This window comes from Centruroides vittatus, unplaced genomic scaffold (assembly GCF_030686945.1).
Source record: "Centruroides vittatus isolate TY-2023 unplaced genomic scaffold, ASM3068694v2 contig_397, whole genome shotgun sequence".
Classification (NCBI taxonomy): domain Eukaryota; kingdom Metazoa; phylum Arthropoda; class Arachnida; order Scorpiones; family Buthidae; genus Centruroides; species Centruroides vittatus.
In genome coordinates this window covers 1,392,839-1,413,693 of record NW_027122212.1, presented here as the reverse complement: position 1 = coordinate 1,413,693, position 20,855 = coordinate 1,392,839, and the positions used below count along the sequence as shown (strand labels likewise).

The window sequence follows — 20,855 nt, the reverse complement described above, 5'->3', positions numbered from 1 at the left end:
TTAAACATTTTAAATGATTTAATTTAATGTTTTCGACTGGTTTGACTCTTTCTCTTCCTAAGTAAGGAAGGGGAGAGACAGAAAAATAATTAGAGAACAGGGCTCAAATCCTACCGATCGATGCCGGACAAATGGCGGGAATGACGGCGGTTGAGAACTATTTTGAACGGGAAAAACGACATAAAGTGTAAAGTTGCAGTGGGAAATAAAGGATGGGAAGAGAACGAGATTAGAAAAATCGACGTGTAACGAAAGCCAATTACTCCGTCCGGTAAAATGGGAATTTATTGGGTGTGACGTAAATTTTAAAAAAATGCCGAGCCGAATAACAGGGACGAGTCCGAAGGAATGATAACGCTTTAAATGAAAACATTATGGGATAAAATAGAATCGAAGCAGAAACGATTACCGAAAGAATATTTCAAAATGTGTCGTGTTTAAATGTTCAAAATTAGTAAAATAACTTATAAAAAATGATTAATAGTTACACGTATATTAAATACTTGTCCGTGATTTTATAAAATATTTAAATTTAATTAATACGAAAGAAGATTGTATAATTCGTGTCGTCCTCTAATTATTTCTCTTTCGTACCGTTATAAAATCCAATTGAACCGGCTGAAAATACTAAAATATAAATATAACAATTGCCGTTAGAGGCTCGGTGTCTACTTCGGCTTTTCGACCGAATAACGAGAAAAATTATTAGAAAAAAAAATTTAAATAATTTCCAGTCAAGTCTTTATTTTTTTTTAAAATAAAATTACTTTAATTATAAAATGCTGCGTTAAAATAATTTTTAATAAGTTTTTTTTTATAGGAATTAATTTAATTTTTACATAGAGATTTTTTAATGCGTAATCGCAATTGAGAAATAATAAAATAAAACCTAGAAATATATTTTAAATTATTATTTTATAGAAAACACCGAACAGTCGAGATATTCGGGCGTATACGAGAGTTGCTCGTCGTTTCCAAGGATGCGCCTTATACGACTATTCTGTACATACGTCATACCTATTAAAGTACGTACTCGTAATTGATTTTTATCAAAACTGGCCCGAACAAACATTAAATAATTTATTTTATAATTTCTCGAAAGCATGAAATGAAATGTGATTTAGTTTATGTATTCGTAGGACGGTTCGAAATTCATTTAACCGCGGTAAAGACTAAATTGTCTTAATTCCGATAGTTTACTATTTTACTGAAATTTTTTCGGATTACATTTCTGTCGTTTAATACAGAAATTTATTCTACGATTCATCCTGACGTCTGAACTCGGAATATACAGAACGTGGTTAATTGACTCGCCCGAAACTGAACAGTAACCAGCCTACTTTTCTTCTACTGTAATTCGTAGAAGAGTGTTTAAAACGACAGCACGTCGCCGTTTACCATTAAAGTTCAACGAAAAACAAATCGTTCGTATTCGTATTAAAATGTGACTGCAATAATTATTCTTAAAACTATCGTGCGGTACGTATACGTTAAGTGCATAATAAACCATGTAAAATCTTTGTTTCTTATATATAATTAAATTCTCTAAGGTATAAATAAACGGCTTAAAAGTGACGTATAATTTATTCGTAATTTTAAATCCGTTTAATCCCAAGAAATATCGTTCCCATTACCTCGAATAATCGAGATTATACCGTTTATGAATTTTCTAAGTAGACGTACTGTACAGTACTTGGCGACATCTATCTTGCACTAAAAAAATGCATAAATCTAATTACACTCAAGGATAATTATAATAATTCATTAAAGACTACGGAATTAATCGAGCGGCAGTTATAATTGATTATAATTACGTTACGGCCCTGGACAATTAAATTCAAAATAATTAATTTATTATATTTGTACAGTTTTTCTTCTGTGAGTATCGAAGGGAACGACCCTAGAAGAAATAAACTGGGCAAAATAAAAATATGTTTAAAGGAATACCTTAAAAACGACTTATATATTAACGATTAATAATAAAGATTAGGGCGTAATTATTACGTAAATAAATTCCTTACATTTTTATTTATTAGGAAGATATTTGAAGTTCTAACGAAGAAAAATATAAATTTTTTCCCTTGGAATATGTTTTAAATGCCAATCGAACAAAAATTATTAGATCATTAAATGCATTAAACTTTATTAGAATTTATTTTTAAACGAGGCATTGCTTGGTATTTATGTTCTTCCGTTTGTCTATCCGTTTATTTATTTATTTATTTATTTTTTTTGTATTTACAGGCTATTTCCGTAATTAACCGGTATTAGAAATTTCGATTTTCACCATATAGTTTATACAATTGTGCAGGCCTACCATTTTATTTGCAGTTATTTTTTATTCTTGCCTTTAAAATGAATAAAATTCGCTGTCTTTGGATAAAGTCAAAATAGAATAAAGTTGGCCGTTTGTACGTGAAATATTCTCCGGCTTAATTAATCGCTTAATCGTCATATTGTGACTATATAAATTATTTTATTTTATTCAAACTAAAGATTAAAAATTCGAATTCTCTACGTAATTCTAAATTTTCAGACACTTTTATTACGTGTAAATAATCTCTTTTACGTAACAATTTTAGAAAATTAATTGAATATTGTTGCATAGTTTTTTTCTTTATTTGCGTTATCTTGGTATCGAGAGGAAGCAAAGGAATGAATAGATAGTTAAATAAATTTAAAATTGAATGCTTATCTATTTTGTACGTATAAATTATTTTAAATCCTCAATTAAACGTGACATTAGAAAAGAGAAGAGAAATCTAAGTTTATTGTAAAGAATTTAATACCTGGTATTATATTTTCGAAACAATCGTCATCTCATTGTAAATCAGTCGTCTCTGCACGGCATCCAATTTACGAGTAAATTTACAAAGTTAACACAAGGTTAAAACCATTATTAGTTTCACCTAAAAACGACGAGTAGGCTTAAATTTTTATTATTATTCGTTATAATAGACAATAACGCCAGATCAGTCGCGTGCTGCAGTTAAGAAATACTGACAATTTTAATGAAAATTGTAATTGTAATTAAAGGTGTCTACGCTCGAATAAGCCGATTAAGGGTCGACTACCAATGATTTTGTAAATCTAACTGACGCGCACTCCGCCTGGCACCTGTAGCCAAAATTTTTCTATAATACTAGCGAGAAGATTGATTTCGTTACAGAGAAGTTGCTATCTGTTCTTGACCAGGGTAAAATCAGTAACCATTATGCAATGCATACGCTAATGACAACTATTGAAGCTTTAAGTGTTGCTACGAGTTTGGACAGGTCTTCACTGCAGCGGATAAGAAAAGAATTTAGAAAGAAGAAAGCTCAAGAACCGAAATTTTCGTTTAGGGATACGAACTCCCTTGTGCATTAGGGCACCATACTTTTTTCCGAGTTTACGGAACATGAACGGTTGAGAAATTATTAGTTGTAGTATCGTTACAAGGGCACACGCAACTGCTTGGTATTTGTAAACTTAAAGATGGAACTGGAAGAATCAAGCAGAAGCAGTACGTGGTGTACTTGAAGAATGGAGTATTACAGAGAAAGTTATGTCTTTGGATTGCGACACTATTGCTTCTAACTGTAGTTACCTGAAAGAAGCTTGTATTTTATTGGAACACTTCCTGAACGGAGACTTACTCCATTTGCCTCGCCGACGGCACATATTGGAAACAGTACTAAGAGCCGTGCTTCGTGTAAAGTTTGCATCAACAACGTCCGGTCCGATCTGCAATTCTCCAATCGATTCGGAGATCGGTGGATAGATGTGTCAAAATTTCAAACTGGAGTTGCAGATGAAGTTATAGAACAATTCGTTCATGGCACTTCTGACCAAGTATTGCAGTTCCGTTTGAGTTCTTCGCAACAATGGCGGTGGAGGAATAACTACAAGGAATTTCTGGAGCTTGTGGGATTTTTCCGGAAAAATTACATTCTCACGATACACCTTTTCGCTAACCAGGTGCTTTCCACCATGCCAGGTGGATTCAGAAGTTAACAATAAGTTATAATCATATGATTATAACGTCAGAAGTGCCAATAAGTTATAATCATATGATTATAACTTATAATCATCAGAAGTTAACAATAACTTATTGTTGTTTCGGAAACAATTCGACCTGAAAGATGCAGAAAATGGAGCACTTAGAGACACCTTGTTTTGTCGTAAACTTGTAGGTTTGGGTGTCCAAAAGCTGTGGAAGCACTATTCAATGACTTTTTGAGAAATGCTGCTTTAAGGAACAAAGTGGATTCCGCAACTGAAATTCTAGTGTTCCGCGAATCTTTTAGAAGTTTAAAGTTACTGAATCAAATGCGTTATTTGTTTATTTTATATCTATTTTTAAGCGAACAGTTGATTAGTTGAGTTGGCAATACACCTTAACGTTTGCCCTTATCACACTTCATTTAGTTGACATTTTATTCACTGATAAAAATAATATAATACTGTATATATGTATATATAATTGCTTATTAATAAACAGTCATAAACAATTCTGTATATTTTAATTTAATCATTCAATGAAATAATAATAAACAATTTAAAAAATATATTAGAGCCTGGTGGTCTTGTTCTCTCTTTGTCATTTGTACAAGTTTATATCAAAAGATGCTCAGAGTTATGAGGGATCGGCGAAAAATTTTTCTTGTTTAATGGCTGCATTTTACCAAGAAGTTTGGGAAACTCTGCCTTAAAGCATTGGCGGAATATCCAGATACTCAAGTTTCCCAGGTGGCTTTACAAAAGTTTTGGGTCATTCGTGATATTTGGCTCACGAGATAATAGCTGTTACTTTGTTTGATGCACGTGTCCGAAATAACTGAAAGTGGTTGAAACTGAGATCCTCTGTATACAATAGAGCTCAGCCACACGTATAACGTTAAAGTACCAACTGTGACCGTTAATATCTCCAAATTCGACGAACCGATTTGGATGAAATTTAAATATTTAATGTCTACGATGAGTACTACGGACGTCTTAAATTTTGAAAAAAATTCGTTGAATCGTTTTGGACTTTCACAATAGGCATTTTGTCGCTTTTACCGCCTAGATTTACAACGAGAGAGAATACGACACCAAGCTACCGAAGACTTTAGAAGGAGTGCATATACTGAATAGCTCTTTCAAGAGCTGATCACCTCTTTTGAAAAAGTTTTGAAAAAGTCTATTATCAGCAGTGCCGAATGGCACTGCTGATAATAGACAGATGTCATCGTCTCTCGAAATACAATATCCTTTTTATTTCACTATCCATAGCCCGACACGTGTTCCACAGCCATCTTGTATTATCTCGCGCAAGTGAGATTGTGGGATCTTTCTTATGACTGGATCTAGTTTCAAGAACTCTCTTGAATCGATCGCGATTAAACCTCGTTTCGGTCGAGATTGAAACGGTCGAGAGAGATCGCACCAAGACATAGTCCCCGACCTTGCTCACAATCTAGAATGAAATACTCGGTGCGAACGGAGTATAAGGCTCTAGTTTAGTAGTATTACAGAGTATAATAAGTATATTTTAATATAATAATAATAATAAAAAAAACCACTGAGAAATGTTCCGTGTGTTTAACAAGGTTCGGAAAACTGAAAATTTTAACAAGGGGTTCGGGCGAACCCGTTCGAAAAACTGAAAATTTTAACAACGGGTTCGGCCGAACCTGTGCGAACCCGCTGAATATCACCACTGGGTATATATATATAAACATATCTGAATATCATCTTTTTAATATGCAGCTTAAGTTATGTAATAAATAGAAGAAAAGATAATTTTTTGCTTAAAATTTACGTAATTCTACTAAACAATAGAATTGTCTACCAGTGGCCAAGTGAATAAATCCACTGAACGCTGGTAGTTAGTCGTGGGTTCACGCTGGCCAATGGGCTGGCCACGTGGAATTTTCCGAATTTTCTTCACCTTTGTAACACCTAAATAGGGGCCAGTTTACCATAAAAGATCTCCTGTGAGGCATTTTCCCTCGGCAGATCTCCAATGTGTCGCGTTGCCGTATAAGAATAAAACCAAGTCATACCAAATGAAGAATTTCAAATATTTTATTCTTAGAAATAACGATCATAGTGTAACGAATTTACGAATTTCTAAAGATATTACGCAATGAAATGTTAAATTTACATCTGATAATATAACTTGTTAATATCTCCAAATTAAAAAAAAATTAATTAATTTCAATATTATTTTTCGTATAACAACTTGTACTTTTTATGATAATTTGTTGTATTTTAAAAACAATTATTTAAATCAGAAAATTGTTTTGTATGAATATATATATAAAGTCAGTTTTATATAAATTCCTGAATAGTATAGATTATCCAATAAGGAAACTAAGCTTGAAGTCCAGAACTTATGGAATCCATTAGAAATAATTGCATATAGAATGTTCTAGAGGTTTAAAATTAATTGACGCCTTTAGTTGTGTTAATGATGGCACAGTGAAAATAGGCTTAACATATACCATTGTTGTTTTTGTTACCATTGTAGATGGGGTAAATGTAGGTATACTGGAATTGCTAGTAACAGAACTGGACACGGTATTTGCAATAGAAAACGAGGTTGTAGTGATAGCAGTATTAGTTGTCAATTCTATTGGTTTATCCATCTTTCTACAATCTCTATTCTTGCAGGCTTCTCTTATTCCAGATAACAACCATTCCAATCGTTTTTCTTCAACTTTTTTATCTTTATTGCGCTCTTCTAATGTAGGAAGATGAACAGGTATAGGTGGAGTTTTTGTATAAATTCCAAGAGAGGTATATAGAGAAAGATTTCTTCGATAAGATATACCCTTTTTTAATATTCTCATTGAAGAAATGCTTTCAGATATTTTCTTCAAATTCTCAATGGCGTTTTCTTCTGAAATCTGGGATTGATTTCCTTCTCCAACATTCTGAATAAGTTCTCCAGGCAAATTTTGATTACTTCGAATCATTTTAATTTTCTTATTTGGTGTAACAAGATCTAGAGAAGAACCTCTTCGTTTAGTAGACTGATTAATGGAACTATTCCATTTAATTTTTTCTATTATTCGTGTACTAGAACTGTATGAGTTGAAAATTTCATTATTTTTTGTTCTTTTCCTTCTCATATTTAAATAAAGGCTCGATGACTCGGGAGTAGGAGAACCTTTCTTAATATTCGAAGATAATTCAGAATTTCGAATAGTTATTAAGCTAGCAGATGGTTGATTTCTTGGTTTGAATGCTGGACTATTATCATGACGCTGCCATTTTGAATTTTTTGGTTCAGTGATGTCTTTTTCTCTCGATCTTTCCCTTGTTTCTTTTGAAGCAGCTATTACGGTTCTGGCATCACAAAGATCATTTTTTCTTTTCTCTTTATTTGGCAATGAATTTATGCATTTCCGTCCAGAAAAAAATGGTTTAAAATTATAATAATCATTCGAATTTGAATGATTTGAATCCACTTTTTTATTCTGATCAAATTTCTGTTTCGACATTTTCTGATATGGAGGTAAGCTTAATTGGTGTGTTGACTCCTTTCGATTCTTTCGACGAACATATATTATTATTGCCAAAATATACACACCAATCCCAATCAGACTATATATGAAAGTCGATATATACCATAGAGGTAAAAACAGTACAGTTCCCATAGCAAATAATTGGCGTACATACATTGTTAACTTTTGTTACAATTAATTGATTATTAAAACTTTGTATTGTTTGATTATTTATTATTTTACGAAACAATAAAGTAAATTTATAATATATATAATAAATGAAAAATTAAAATTATAAAAAACTAGCGGGTGGGCCCGGCGTTGCTCGGGAAAATTAACGACAGGTAAGATTAAGATTATTACATTATAGTAAACCTTACCCGTTTTCACAGAATGCAAGAATTGGGTCTCCCTGTTTCCGGACTAATTAGAGAATTTTTAGATGGATCTAAAAATAGGTTCGATTTCCCGCAAAAACGAAAAAAAAAAAAAACTGCATCTGCGACTTGCACGTCGCTTTCTCTTAACACTTCCATTGTTGATGGAAGTCTTAAGACTTAATTCTGTCCCTCTCCCCCGTGGGGAGATATTTCGAAAAATCCCTTCTTAGTGTGCGTCTCAGTGACGTACCCTAAACTGAGTACCAAAATTTCAATCGTTTCAACTCCTAACGTTTGGCTCTGCGCTGATGATTATTATTATGTTGGGTTAAGTGAGAGATAACTCGGTTAACACCGGTGGTTGTGTACTATGCCGGACCAAAGTCAAGGCATAGTAACCAAAACATAAATTAAAAGAAGTGTATCAGTGTGTGTGTCTGTATTCAGGAATTTTCTCACAGTATGACATGTATTCAATATAGTGGCCTTCTGTAGTGTGATGTATGTGTTTCTATTCAATTCTAATGTGCCCAGGCTTTTGTGTAGTGTGTGTGGTATGACACCTGTAGAGGAGAGAAAAACAGGTACAATAAGCACCCTATCCATCCTCCACAGATGCCTTATTTCCTGGGCGAGTTCTGTGTACTTGCTAATTTTTTCAGTGCATGCGTTTTGTATATTGTGAGTGTTTGGAATGGATATGTCTATAATGTATGTGATTTTATTGTGTTTGTCAATGAGTGTGATGTCTGGTCTGTTGTGGTAAATTGTTTTATCTGTGATTATGGCTCTGTCGTAGTACATTTTGTGCGTGTTGTTTTCCAATACTGTCTGTGGAATGTATTTGTAGTATGGTTCGTGGATGTCTACTAATTTGTGTTTCTTTGCAAGCTCTTGGTGTATTATATTTGCTACTTGGTTATGTCTGTGTAAATAATCTGTCTGTGCCAAGAGCTTGCAACCAGAGGTGATGTGTTGTATAGTTTCTGACATGATGTGACATTTTCTGCATGTGTCATTTGTGAGTGTTGTATCTTTGAGTATGTGTTTTCTGTAGTTTTTAGTATTTATGACCTGATCCTGTATGGCAATCATGAATCCTTCCGTCTCCCCAAAGAGGCATCCCCGAGCTAACCAGCTGTTTGACGCAGTTTTGTCAACAAAATCCTGGGCCAGATCGTAAGGATGCCTGCCATGGAGTGCCTTTCGAGCCCACGATTGCTTAATGGTGTCTATGCTTTTTATATGTTGCGTTGTGTCCATATGATGTGAGTGTAAGTTTAATGGTGTGTTATTTGAGTCTGCTAGAGTTACTGCTTTATGTAATTGTGATGTTTCTTGTTTTTTGTAGAAAAACTCTCGCAGTGACTGTATTTGTTTGTAGTGAAGGTTAACTATGTCAATCAGGCCACGTCCGCCATCTTTACGTGGAAGGGTTAATCTTTCTGTGGCAGATTTAGGATGATGTTGTTTATGCTTAGTAAGTGTAGTTCTTGTTTTCCTTTGGAGTTGCTCGAGATCTGTGTGAGTCCAATGTATAACTCCAAAAGAATATGTGAGTACTGGGATGACATATGTGTTTATTGCTTTAACTGTGTGTTTTGCATTTAACTGTGTTCTGAGAATAGCATTTAACCTACTTTGGTATTCTTTAATCAATCTTTGCTTTATTTGTGCATGTTCTGTTAGTTTGGCCTGTTGGAATCCTAAATACTTGTAGAACTCACCCTCTTCCATGGATTCAATAATGTCTCCATTTCCAAGTGCAAAATCTTCTTTCTTCAGGATTCCTTTTTCTATGTGAAGTGTTTTGCATTTATCTAGGCCAAATTTCATTTGTATGTCCTTGGTGTATGAATGTGTGATTTGTAGGAGTTGATGAAGTTGTTTTTGTGTGGATGCATAAAGTTTTATGTCATCCATGTACATGAGATGTGACAGTGTAAACTGTGTTGTTTTTTTGTGTCTGATATTGTAACCATATTGCCTGTTGTTTAACAAGTTGGATAATGGATTCAAGGCTAGGCAGAACCAGAGAGGACTCAAGGAATCTCCTTGAAAAATTCCTCGCCTAATAAAAATTTGGTTTGTTTGTATGGAAGTGTTACTAACCCTCAGATGTAGTGTTGTTCTCCAGTGCTGCATAGTGTTTTGAAAGAATGCAATGAGTGATGGATGTATTTTGTACATGTGTAGGATATGTAGCAGCCAACTGTGTGGAACACTGTCGAATGCTTTTCTGTAGTCTATATATGCCATGTGTATGTTTCTGTGTTGTCTGTGTGCTTGCCGTAGAATGACTGAATCTATGAGTAACTGTTCTTTGCATCCCCTGTGGTTTCTACGACAACCTTTTTGTTGTTCTGTTAGAATGTCGTGTTCTTCAACATGTTTGTATATTTTGTTTGCAATACAGGATGTCAATAATTTGTACAGTGTTGGAAGACATGTAATTGGTCTGTATTGTGTGGGGTCTGTGGTATTGTTGTTTTTAGGTTTCATGTAGGTGATGCCCTGAGTAAGAAAATTTGGCATGTCTTGTGGATTGATGATGATGTGTGTTAGGTGTTTAGCTAGTTCCTGGTGCAGTGATGTGAACTTTTTGTACCAGAAATTGTGAATGTTGTCTACACCAGGTGTCTTCCAGTTGTGTGTTCTGTTAACAGTGTATTGGAAATCATGTATGTTTATTTCAGCACAGGGCATAGTTGGTATGTTGTGCAAGTTTCTGTTCTCCTCCTCGATCCAGCCTGCATCGGCATTGTGCGTGACAGCACTGGACCAAAGAGAAGACCAATATGTTGTGAGTTCTTCTTCTGTTGGTGTGCCACTGTGCTGTGTATCAGTGTTTGCTTTGTTATTAATTTGTCTGTAAAAGAGTTTTTCATTGTTTGTAAATAATTTATTTTGTTGTTTTCGTAGTGTACATGTTTTGTATCGTTTGAGTCTACGTGCTTTGGCAGCAAGTTTTTGTTTTAGTGTATCAATGTATTCTGTAATGCGTGTGTTGTGATGTTCGTGTTTTGTGTGTGTTTTTATTTTCTTGAAAATGTTTTTGAGCTGTTTCCTTAATTTGGGTGTTATGTTGTTTTTAGTGTATTGTGTCAGCCTGCCTAATTGCTGTCTAATGTCATTTATTTGTGTTTCTATTCTTCTCTGCCAGGCAGGTTTGTGATAGAATTGTGTTTTCTGTGTATTTGTCTGTGATTGTACTTTCAGTCCATGTTGTGTCACTACTGTGACTGCCCCAGCATAAACTAATGTATGAATGTCTGAGAGTGTAGAAATTGAATGAATGTAGTGTGGTAGTAAGTGAGTGTTTACATAATTTAGTGTTTTTCCTACTTTCTTTGACGTGTTGATTTTTGGTATTCGTGGTCGTTGTGTGGGATCTGTACCTGTATATTTAGTGAGTGTTTCCTGAAATATAAGTGAGAGCGTATTAACTAAATCCAAGTCTATGTTATCAGTGATGGATGAGGAAGTGTCTGTAGTATCATTAGTGGTAATTGTTGTATGTGTGTTATTATCAATGCTTGTTGCTGGATTATCCTGACAGGTTACATGATCTTCATTAATGTTAGATGTTTCTGTCTGTTGATGTATTTGATCAGCAACCTGTTGTTTGATAAGTTCAAGTGTTGTTTGTGGAATAAGGTTGTTGTGTATAATTGTTCTTTTTTGATCAACAACCCTTTGTTCGGTGACAGTGAGATGAGGATACTGTTGTGTGAATCTATGGTGTAGTTGTTGTCTGTATGCTGTCATGTTTGTTTCGAGTTTTGTGATGGTGTAATAAGTACGGATGATAAACTCGTTCATTTCTACTGTCCATTTCATCCGTTGGCGTGGTTTTCCAGCCTTTGTGGTCTGTGGATGCATTGCCACAGAAACACCAAGGCTGGGTTGGTTCCTCACATCTGTTGAGGGCATTGCAGTAGCCATGCTTGGGCCGGTGCTGCTTTCGCCACCGGTAACCAAGGGAGACTGTGACCTATTTTTCGAACGTGAGCCTCTGCCTAACCCACGAACGCGGACCTTGTTAACCCGGGCGACGTCCGAGCCGGTATCACACTTTGATCTAGTTATTACCATGATGAATATCTCCACAGAATGTGGGCGTGGTCACTCTTAGCTTCATTTCTCCCCATAGACCTTACTGGCATGGGTGTCCCTACCAGGAGCTTATGCTCCAGCCTGCATTGCCCTATGGATCAGTAAAATTACTGGGCTCTCCCACCACGACCAGGTGGTGACCACGGGAGAGTTATTATTATTATTATTATTATTATTATTATTATCAACTCGTCTCGATTATATATATAGATTCGATTTTCAAATTCGACCTGTCTTTAGAAATACTTAGTTTGTTGATGAAATTACTTTTTCTTTTGTGACTATAACGTAATAATCTTAATCTTCGCTATCGTTACTTTTGCCCGAGCAACGCCGGGTCTACCAGCTAGTATATAAATATAATAAATCTTTTAAAACTTCAAAATCTTTGGGGCACCACTTATACTCATTCCTCCTGAGTAAATTTTGATACATATTAGTTTTATCGTAAGTGAAACCATTTTAGTGAGTGCGTCTCAAAGGATTGGAAAATAGAAAATAAGACCACCCTAATGCATATATAGTGGATTCTCGATCTATCGTTTTTGGCGGGACTTAGGGGAAAAAACGACTGATGCGGGAAAATGATTTACACGGAAACGATAGATCGAGATTTCACTGTATATACATATTAGGGTGCATTACGTATACTAGTTAGGGTGGTCCTTATTATAGAGGCTAAAACAAAAGTTGCAGTTTCCATAGAAGCACCTGCCTAACCTTTTCCAATACCGAAAAAGTAATAAACTATTCTGAAAATCTGACTAAAGTAAGATGAAATTTAAAGGCTGCAATCAAAGTTTGGAACATTAAAAAAGTATAAAGCATTTCAAATTTTCAGTTGGTCATTTCCAGGCTAGGATGACATGAGACGACATTCTGTCCCTACCGCCGTACTACCCAGATTTCCATTTACACGCTTAGCATTGTGCCGTATTGCGATTTTCCAGTTCACCATAGCGATTTCAAAATATTATTCAGAACCAACCAAACTTTTCCAAAATTATTATTATTTTTTCATAGCAAAACGGATTCAAACGTGGCCCATACAACTTTGCAAAACTTAAAATTGGGGACCACCCTAACCGATATGTAGGCTATACATATAGGCCTATAGTATCATCGTCATTATATCGATATAAAAAGTTGGCCGCGATATATTACGAACTCCGATATAACGGATCTGGCGTTATTACGGATGGCCGTTGTCGGTCCAATCAAAATTATAGGAAAATTATAAGAAATGTCATTGGCCATAACGGATTCCGGCTATTTGGACTATTTTTCGGATACCGCGGACCTCCTTCCTTCTGTTATTACCGACACTTTTGTCGGTGTTTCATCTACGTCTTCGTAGTCATCAAACCTCGGTTTTCGAACATAATTACTCCTAAAAGATGTTCGAAAAGCGAAAATTTTTCCATAAGAAACAATATAAAATGGATTAATCCATTTCCGACTCTCAAAATAAATCCTTTCTTTATCTTTTCAGCTGTATGATTATCGTGACGTCATTAAAAGTTCTGGCATTTAATTAATATTCTACTGTTAAATATAATGCCCAACGCCAATTGTGTACTAATGAGAAATAATTAAAAAATTATATTTAATAATACATTTTTGTTATTTAATTTGACTTAAGCACCATTAAACGCCAATTCTTGGATGCCATTTATATGACGCCAGTGTCAATTAACGCGGTTTTTTTATTAATTGATTTAAATTCAACCGAAACGCCTACCTAAAAGACGCAGCAACCAGTTGCTTACTTTCCCGGCAACATTTGGTAGCGTCATCTGTTATGAATTTTATTAAAAAGTTTTTATATTTTTAATTACAGATATCCCTCGCTTAATGCGCGAAATTAATTGCTGCAATCTCTTTATGTGGGCGGCAGAAGTTTTAATTTACGCGGCTTTACCTGCTGTCCGTACTTAATCGCTGTAATCGCATACAGAGTTAATCATGGGATACGTGTATTATAAAATGAGAAAAAGCTTATTTTGAGGGTAGAGATGGAATTTATAAAAAATTGTATTCGGTAATAACGAGTAAAATCGTCATTAAGTTCGACCTATCGGAGATACACGTGAGCCCCTTTATCTCCACCCCTCGACCTTTAATCACCAATATTTAATAGCATCGATCTCCCTAAAAAACAAACCTTCCTGAAAAATCTCAGAAATTTTCGACAAAAAGCACGGGAGTTATTAAGATTCAAAGTAGGCGAACAAAATCGTGTCCTCCACACACGCAAACATCCAATATTTTTACATTTCTCGATGTTTCAAAGTGTCCTTAGTCCAAAACTAAAAATCTTGGGGGTCATTTTTTGACTGATGGCCACACTTTTCCTGTTATATATAACAGCCCGGGAAAGGAGAAAGTAGTAGAACGTTTCCCTCAAGCATGTGGAAATCTAATTTAAATAGCAACCCCATCGTCGATTCGTATGGTGATGTCTAATAACGCCAGGTCGTGTCGGCGCCACCAACTTTCTTTAACATCTTTGTCTGTAATCCCTTGCCCAGTCGCTTGTTCGGCAACCGGTGCAATTATCAGTTGAAAATTGTGATTTGTACGAAAACCGAGGTTTGTCTGTAATATAAAATTCATCTTTTAGTGATTTTTTCGACGTAGGATTTTGCATTACGTCGACTTCTAGTCTTTGTTTCGTTTTCCGTACTGGCCACTAGTCTCCGATTTGTGTAAAGTGAAGTTACGGATCATAAAAGAAAACGAAAAGCTCTAGAATTATAATTTAGTTATGCCGATAAGCACATGTATTGTTTTTTTATAAGTGTAATAAAATATCTTATATAAACTTACTTTACAACCGGAATTTTGTCCACAATATCCACGTATGGGAATAGACGAGTCGTTATTACTGTATAGGCTACGGTAACAATCCGCTTATATTCGCGATAACGGATCCGTTGAAACCACGAACAAATACAGTGGAGCCTTGTTTAACGAGTACCTCGCATAACGAACAAAACAAATTGTTAAAATAACTCGCTTAACGAGCGACGTTTCGCATAACGAGTGACCAGGAGAGGCGAAGTCCCTGATTGTGTGCATGCTCCATCAGTCTGTGTTAGCACTCGTTCCGCTAGCATTTTAGTGGCGCTTGTGATCACACATTTTTCCAAACTTGTGTTCACACATATTACTTGTAAACATCAACAACCATAGCCTGTTATATAATAAATAGGCTAAACGATATGCCATATTCTTGGGTTATGTAAAGGCTATAATTAAATATTAGAATTTAAATAATTTGACTAGAAGTAGGCAGTTATGCTGTCATCTCGTATTAAATTTAATGACCAATTCCAAATTAAATTTTAGAAATGTCTAAATTAAAAATTAATTATTTATAATTATTACATTAAACGTGCTTTTATCCGCTGTACGTACTACGAGGACACGTTATAAGAGCTTAAACGTCTTGAGGACAGCCAAAAGGCATGGTTACAAAAAACATTTTATTCGTAAATTAGCGAACGCTTATTCCAACAGGGGTACTCCTACGCAGTGCCGTAACTAGGGGGGTGCCAGCGGTGCCCAGGCACAGGGCGCAGACTATGGGGGGCGTAGAAATGACCTGGACCAAGTTTTATATCATAGTTTTGGGGCGTAGTTACAGAAGCTCGCACCGGGAGCATAAAAGACTAGTTACGACGCTGCTCCTACGCCCAATAACGTTGTATCAATAAGTGAAAACGCTTACAACATGCGCCGCATAGTTCTAGATTATAACCATAACATGAAAAGCTTCTATAAAGAGATTGCCCGTCACAGAGGGAATAGATTAACTTACTGGCGTGTTCCCACTATTTATAACATCTTTAGAAACGGAAAGGACAACACCGACATTCTTAGGGTCCCTGGCGTATAAGATTAAGCTCAGAAACAATAGATTCCAGCGTGATCTTGAGTACATCGGCGCCACCACACAATCTCTCAAAGTAAGGCTGGCTGAACACAAGTTTGATTTCAGTAAAGGAAAATACAACACCACCCTAGCCAGGTATGCCGCAGATAACGACATTCAAGCCCATCTAGACCAAGCTTCCATCATAAGACGATCTAAACATGACGACCAAATAAAGACACTGGAAGCTCTCGAAATATTTAAATCCTTAGGTATAATGATTGCCATGCATAAGACACTTGTCCTTCCTCTTTGAAATTAATGAATCCTGAAGAAGATCTTCTAAGTAGATCGAAAACGTTAGAGGTTGCAATTGATTATCGAATTTGCAATTAATTCTGGAATTTCTTAAAAGGTTCAATTCGTTGCTACTTTGTATTACATTAAATACGAGATGGAAGCATAACTGTCTACTTCTAGTCAAATTAATTAATTTTTAATATTTAATTATAGCCTTTACATATCTCAAGAATTTGGCATATCGTTTGGCGTGTTTATCAAACATAGTATCTGAAATTTTTGTTTTCTGGCAAATCGAATTCGCAATCCAGGTTGGTTCATTCCGCGCTAGAAGAAAAGACGATTTACGCACCTTAACAATGTACAGTATATTGTATAATTTTCTTTGAATAAACGTTATACATAAAATATTTAAGTATTTTTTAGCGTGGAACGCATTATCGCATTTTACATTAATTTCTATGGGAAAAATTGTTTCGCTTAATGAGTGTTTCGCATTACGAGTACGATTCTGGAACGAATTATGCTCGTTAATTAATCGAGGTTCCACTGTACTATACGTAGATTTGTTATCCGGATCCGAAAGAAGCATCCGCCGACTGCAGATATTTTCTTCGGTCCCTTGGCGGCCCGTTATATCCAGCTTTTAATGTATATTGATACGAAAAATTATACTCTTAATTATGTATACTGTATAAAGAAACAAAACCGTCGGCATCACCATGTATAAATGTTCGACCGGGGTATAGAAATAGTAACGGACGTCGATATTTCTCCGTACTGTAGTTACAGTTTTCTCTCGTAGATGGCGGACGTATTCCTATTATAGAAAAAGTTAATAATTTTCTGATTTATAAATTTAATTTTTTTTTCTTCATTTAGCTTTTTGTTTCAATTTGTAATAATAAAATAAATAATAATTTAATAATTTTTTATTAAATTTAATTTACTTCTACACGAGACGAATTTAACTGCGTAACATCATCTCTGTTCGAACACGGTTTCAAAAGAAAATGTCTTAAATAAAGTGGCATTAACTTAATTAAATAATTTTATGTAATTAATCGGCTAAATGAGCGACAGTTGTATTTTTATTTTGTTTTTCGCCAGTTATGGAGAGACTGAAAGAAGAGCCGGCCAGGGTTTCTTTAGCAGTCGCTTCTTTATCGTCATCGCCCGCTGGAATAAGGCGCAGTCTATTAATACAAAGGGCAGAAATACGAAGCTGCTTTTCTTTATATTTCCCCCATTCTAACCGTTATGTTTCTTTTGGCCCCTCCTAACTTAGCATTTACTGCCCTGGTCTGCTTTATTGATGATGCCGACGTTAGATCTTAATAAATCAAACTTTTGTTAGAGAAGTATGTCTATTCAGAAATCAGTTTTCTCGGTGACACGTTCAAGAGTTCTCCCATCTCTTCCGTTCTCTTTTTCTTTGGCTTGATTCCGTACTGTCCATACAAACTGCTTCTTAGTTCGCCTTCCACACAAGCCCACTGTTTTCTACGTTAAGAATCTCTAAAGACTTTTTTTTAAATCAGAAACACGCGCCGAATTATTGTTTCTTTGGTTAAAAAACCATTTTTTATTATTTATTACGGGAATTTGATTCTATCTGGGTGAATTCTAAATTAGATGATAAAATGTCCTAATGATTATTAAACGGGAAAGTAGTACATTTCTTATTGTAATTTATTTTTTAAGTAATTATGATAATTTTTTTTTGCTTTGGTAAGCAATAAAAAATATTTAATTAATTAGACGATAGAAATAACTTTAAAATTAAACTGTGGTTAGAAATATATAATTTTTGACGCTTCCGACGGTAAGAATTTATTTAACTCAAACGTATAATTCGGGGTGTAGCGCGGTACGTAATGCTTAAAACAGAAGAAATCACCGTCTCGTATAACAGTTTGGAAGTTTTCTTGCACGGCCGATTACTCGGGCAAACAGGAAGAGCATCCGGATATCTGATTCTGTTATCTAACGTCATTATCGCTTTTCGAATCCAAAAGGAGTCGCTTCTCCTGTTTTGTGCCGTCGTGTTTGTAACTGATATCGATCTATCCGGACGTCAGAGAACACAAGGCGAATTTTACGGGTTAACAAAGAATACGCTTCGTCGTTTCTGCCTTTAAATGTAAAATTTATTAATAAATTATACCAATTACTAAATAAAACGGCGTCTAATTTGAGTTTTGGGTTTTCAATTTCTGGTATACGGTGGACCTTTTTAATTCTGCCCAGATAAATAGGATATTCATTTTTGGAATTTCATTTCCGTTTCCAGTCGCGTATAAACCACGTCCCGCCGGCCAGGATGCAATTACGAAAAAAGGGGATTTATTAGAAATCGTATTTTTGTATCGTGGAGAATTAATTATAAAACATTTAGAAACGTAGGGGGATAGGCATACCACTCGGTAAAAAACAAAAAATTATTTATTGATTATTTTCGTCGGGATAAGTTAACTTCGTGGGACGGTACGGATTCTCTTCTGCGGTAAGGTGTTCCGATGGAGCATTTATCACATAATCTCAAAAATAGATTCGATTTAAATTACCGGGAATGTTTAAATCGACGGCGGAGAACTTTCACCCGTTCGGATACATCCTTCGTATTTCACAACATAACGTCTTCGGCCGCCCACACGTAACCGTTCTTTTCGTACCTCCTCAAGGGCTCTTCGTCTAATAATTCGTCCCGAGGTCTTCTTCGTCGAAAGAATCCGAACTACATAAACACGCGACAAGACTTTAGTAAATCTGGCTTTTAAAATGGAAAATTAACGTCAAAATGTTATTTTAATTGTGGCCAATTGGCGGGTGTTTTACCTTCCATAGTAGTAGAGCTAATAAACCCAGCAGTAATAAACCGGAAGTCACGGCTAAGATGAAAATCCATAAAGGTACCGGCCTTAACGATACGTCGCTCTCTTCGGAATTTAATCTGGTAAATATCTGGATAATTAAAGTGTAAATTAATGTTAAACCAGGCATTAAATTTAATTGTTTCGAAGGAGAAGTGTACTCACGGAATACACTTTATAAGAATACGAAGACGTCTCCACGTCGTACGGTAAGGACGTTATTCTGGTCACTAATTTGGACGAAATTTGCACGTCGCTGAAACCTAGCTGGAGTATTTAATTATTATTAATAAGTAGTTCAAAAATAATAACATTTATTCTCGATTCGATTAATTCCCTACGACTACGACACTCGACTTACTTTTCGAAAATTCCATTCTCGCGGCTTTGTAAACAGATTTATTTGAAATTATGGAAGTTTTATTAGATTTTAATTATTAGATAATTGTTTTGTTACCTGATCGATGGTATCTTTCCACAGTCTCGAACGGATAACGAAGATGACGTGTTCGTTTTCGGCCAGTTCGTAGATTGTGCATCGAAAACGTGTACAGAGCGTCGGCTCACAGATCTGTTCCACAATTTTTTAATTAATAAGTTGAATGTTAGACAGAATTTTAATTTAAGAGAGTTTAAGGAAATGGTAGGGGTGGCCTAGTTAGCCAGTCGAGGGGTAAGAACGGGCATAAGAAGTACAGAGAGGTAAGGAGTTGCCGGATATAAAGGTTGCCAGAAAGTATTTTAATTCTTCGTCTTATATGTATTACTTTAGGACAACGCTGCAGAATTTACGAAAGGTTTTTTTCCCATTTATTCCGTGTATAATATGTCGAACAATATTTTAAGTGTGCAAAAGGCAATTTCTAAAACAGATGTTAATAAGCGAACGAAAAAAAAAATCGGTGGAGAAAAACCAGAGTTAATTAAAGTAAAGTATTCATCGAATGAAAATATTAATAATTTTACAAAGATCCATAAATCGGATGAAAAATGAAAAGAGAATTATGAAAAAAAAATCTGATACAACGAAAAAGGAAGAGGGAGAAACTCAAAGGAGGAGAATAAAAAATAATAAAAAATGAAAAACTGAAGAGAAATTGATGAGGAAAGAATAAAAAAGAATTTGAGTGGGTAAAATGAAAACAGAGAGAAATTTGATGACAGAAATAATAAACAAAATTAACAAAAATAACTACCATACAGGCCTACTAATAAACATTTAGAATGCATTAGAACAAATAAATACATTACTTTATAATTAATTAAATCAAGTAATTTAAATGTGTATAAATAATATAGCGTTACGTAAACTCGCAGGGATGGGCAACCCGCGGCCCTCGGCCCGCTGTAATATTTTTTGTGGCAGGCCTATCATAAAATATGAATAAATATATTAATTTTCCAGCTTAAGGAATTATGCAGCAAAAATTCAAACGTTATTTTATACAACTTACGTATGTGAATAGTTTTCCCACAATAAATTTAGTAAAAATTAAAACAAGAAACAGTTAATTTAAAACTAACAATGACTAATATTTAACCAAATATTTTCGATTTATTATGTTTACATCAGTTCCAGAAGCGAAATTAAGTACACTTAATTTCGCTTCTGGAATTTATAATTATATGTGAATTGTGATTTACTGACATTTCCCCTCTTTTTTGTATGCGACCCGCGTCAGTTCAAAAGTTTTGAAATGCGGCCCTTACATAGAAAAAGGTTGCCCATCCCAGGCGTAGAGCTTAAGCGTGTGTGGGTACGTAGACTAGTGTATATGTGAACAGTATATAAGTCGTATATAAATACACTAGCAACGTGTTTACTGGCGTTTCT

General features: G+C 35.0%; 1 protein-coding gene across 2 annotated transcripts in view; it reads right to left on the bottom strand.

Moving 5' to 3' along the window:
* Positions 1 to 18,575: 18,575 nt before the first annotated feature.
* Positions 18,576 to 20,855, bottom strand: part of LOC136976161 (integrin alpha-PS2-like) — a 28,273-nt gene continuing 25,993 nt past the window's right edge. Inside the window, exons 27-30 of one of the 2 annotated variants that reach the window (XM_067271378.1) lie at positions 19,479 to 19,592; positions 19,187 to 19,288; positions 18,987 to 19,112; positions 18,576 to 18,885 (exon numbers count right to left, since the gene is read on the bottom strand). In XM_067271378.1, coding sequence (XP_067127479.1) covers positions 18,775 to 18,885; positions 18,987 to 19,112; positions 19,187 to 19,288; positions 19,479 to 19,592 — 453 coding nt within the window. In that variant the 3' untranslated portion in view covers positions 18,576 to 18,774. The remainder of the gene's footprint in view (positions 18,886 to 18,986; positions 19,113 to 19,186; positions 19,289 to 19,478; positions 19,593 to 20,855) is intronic. The other variant, XM_067271379.1, reaches the window with a different exon arrangement.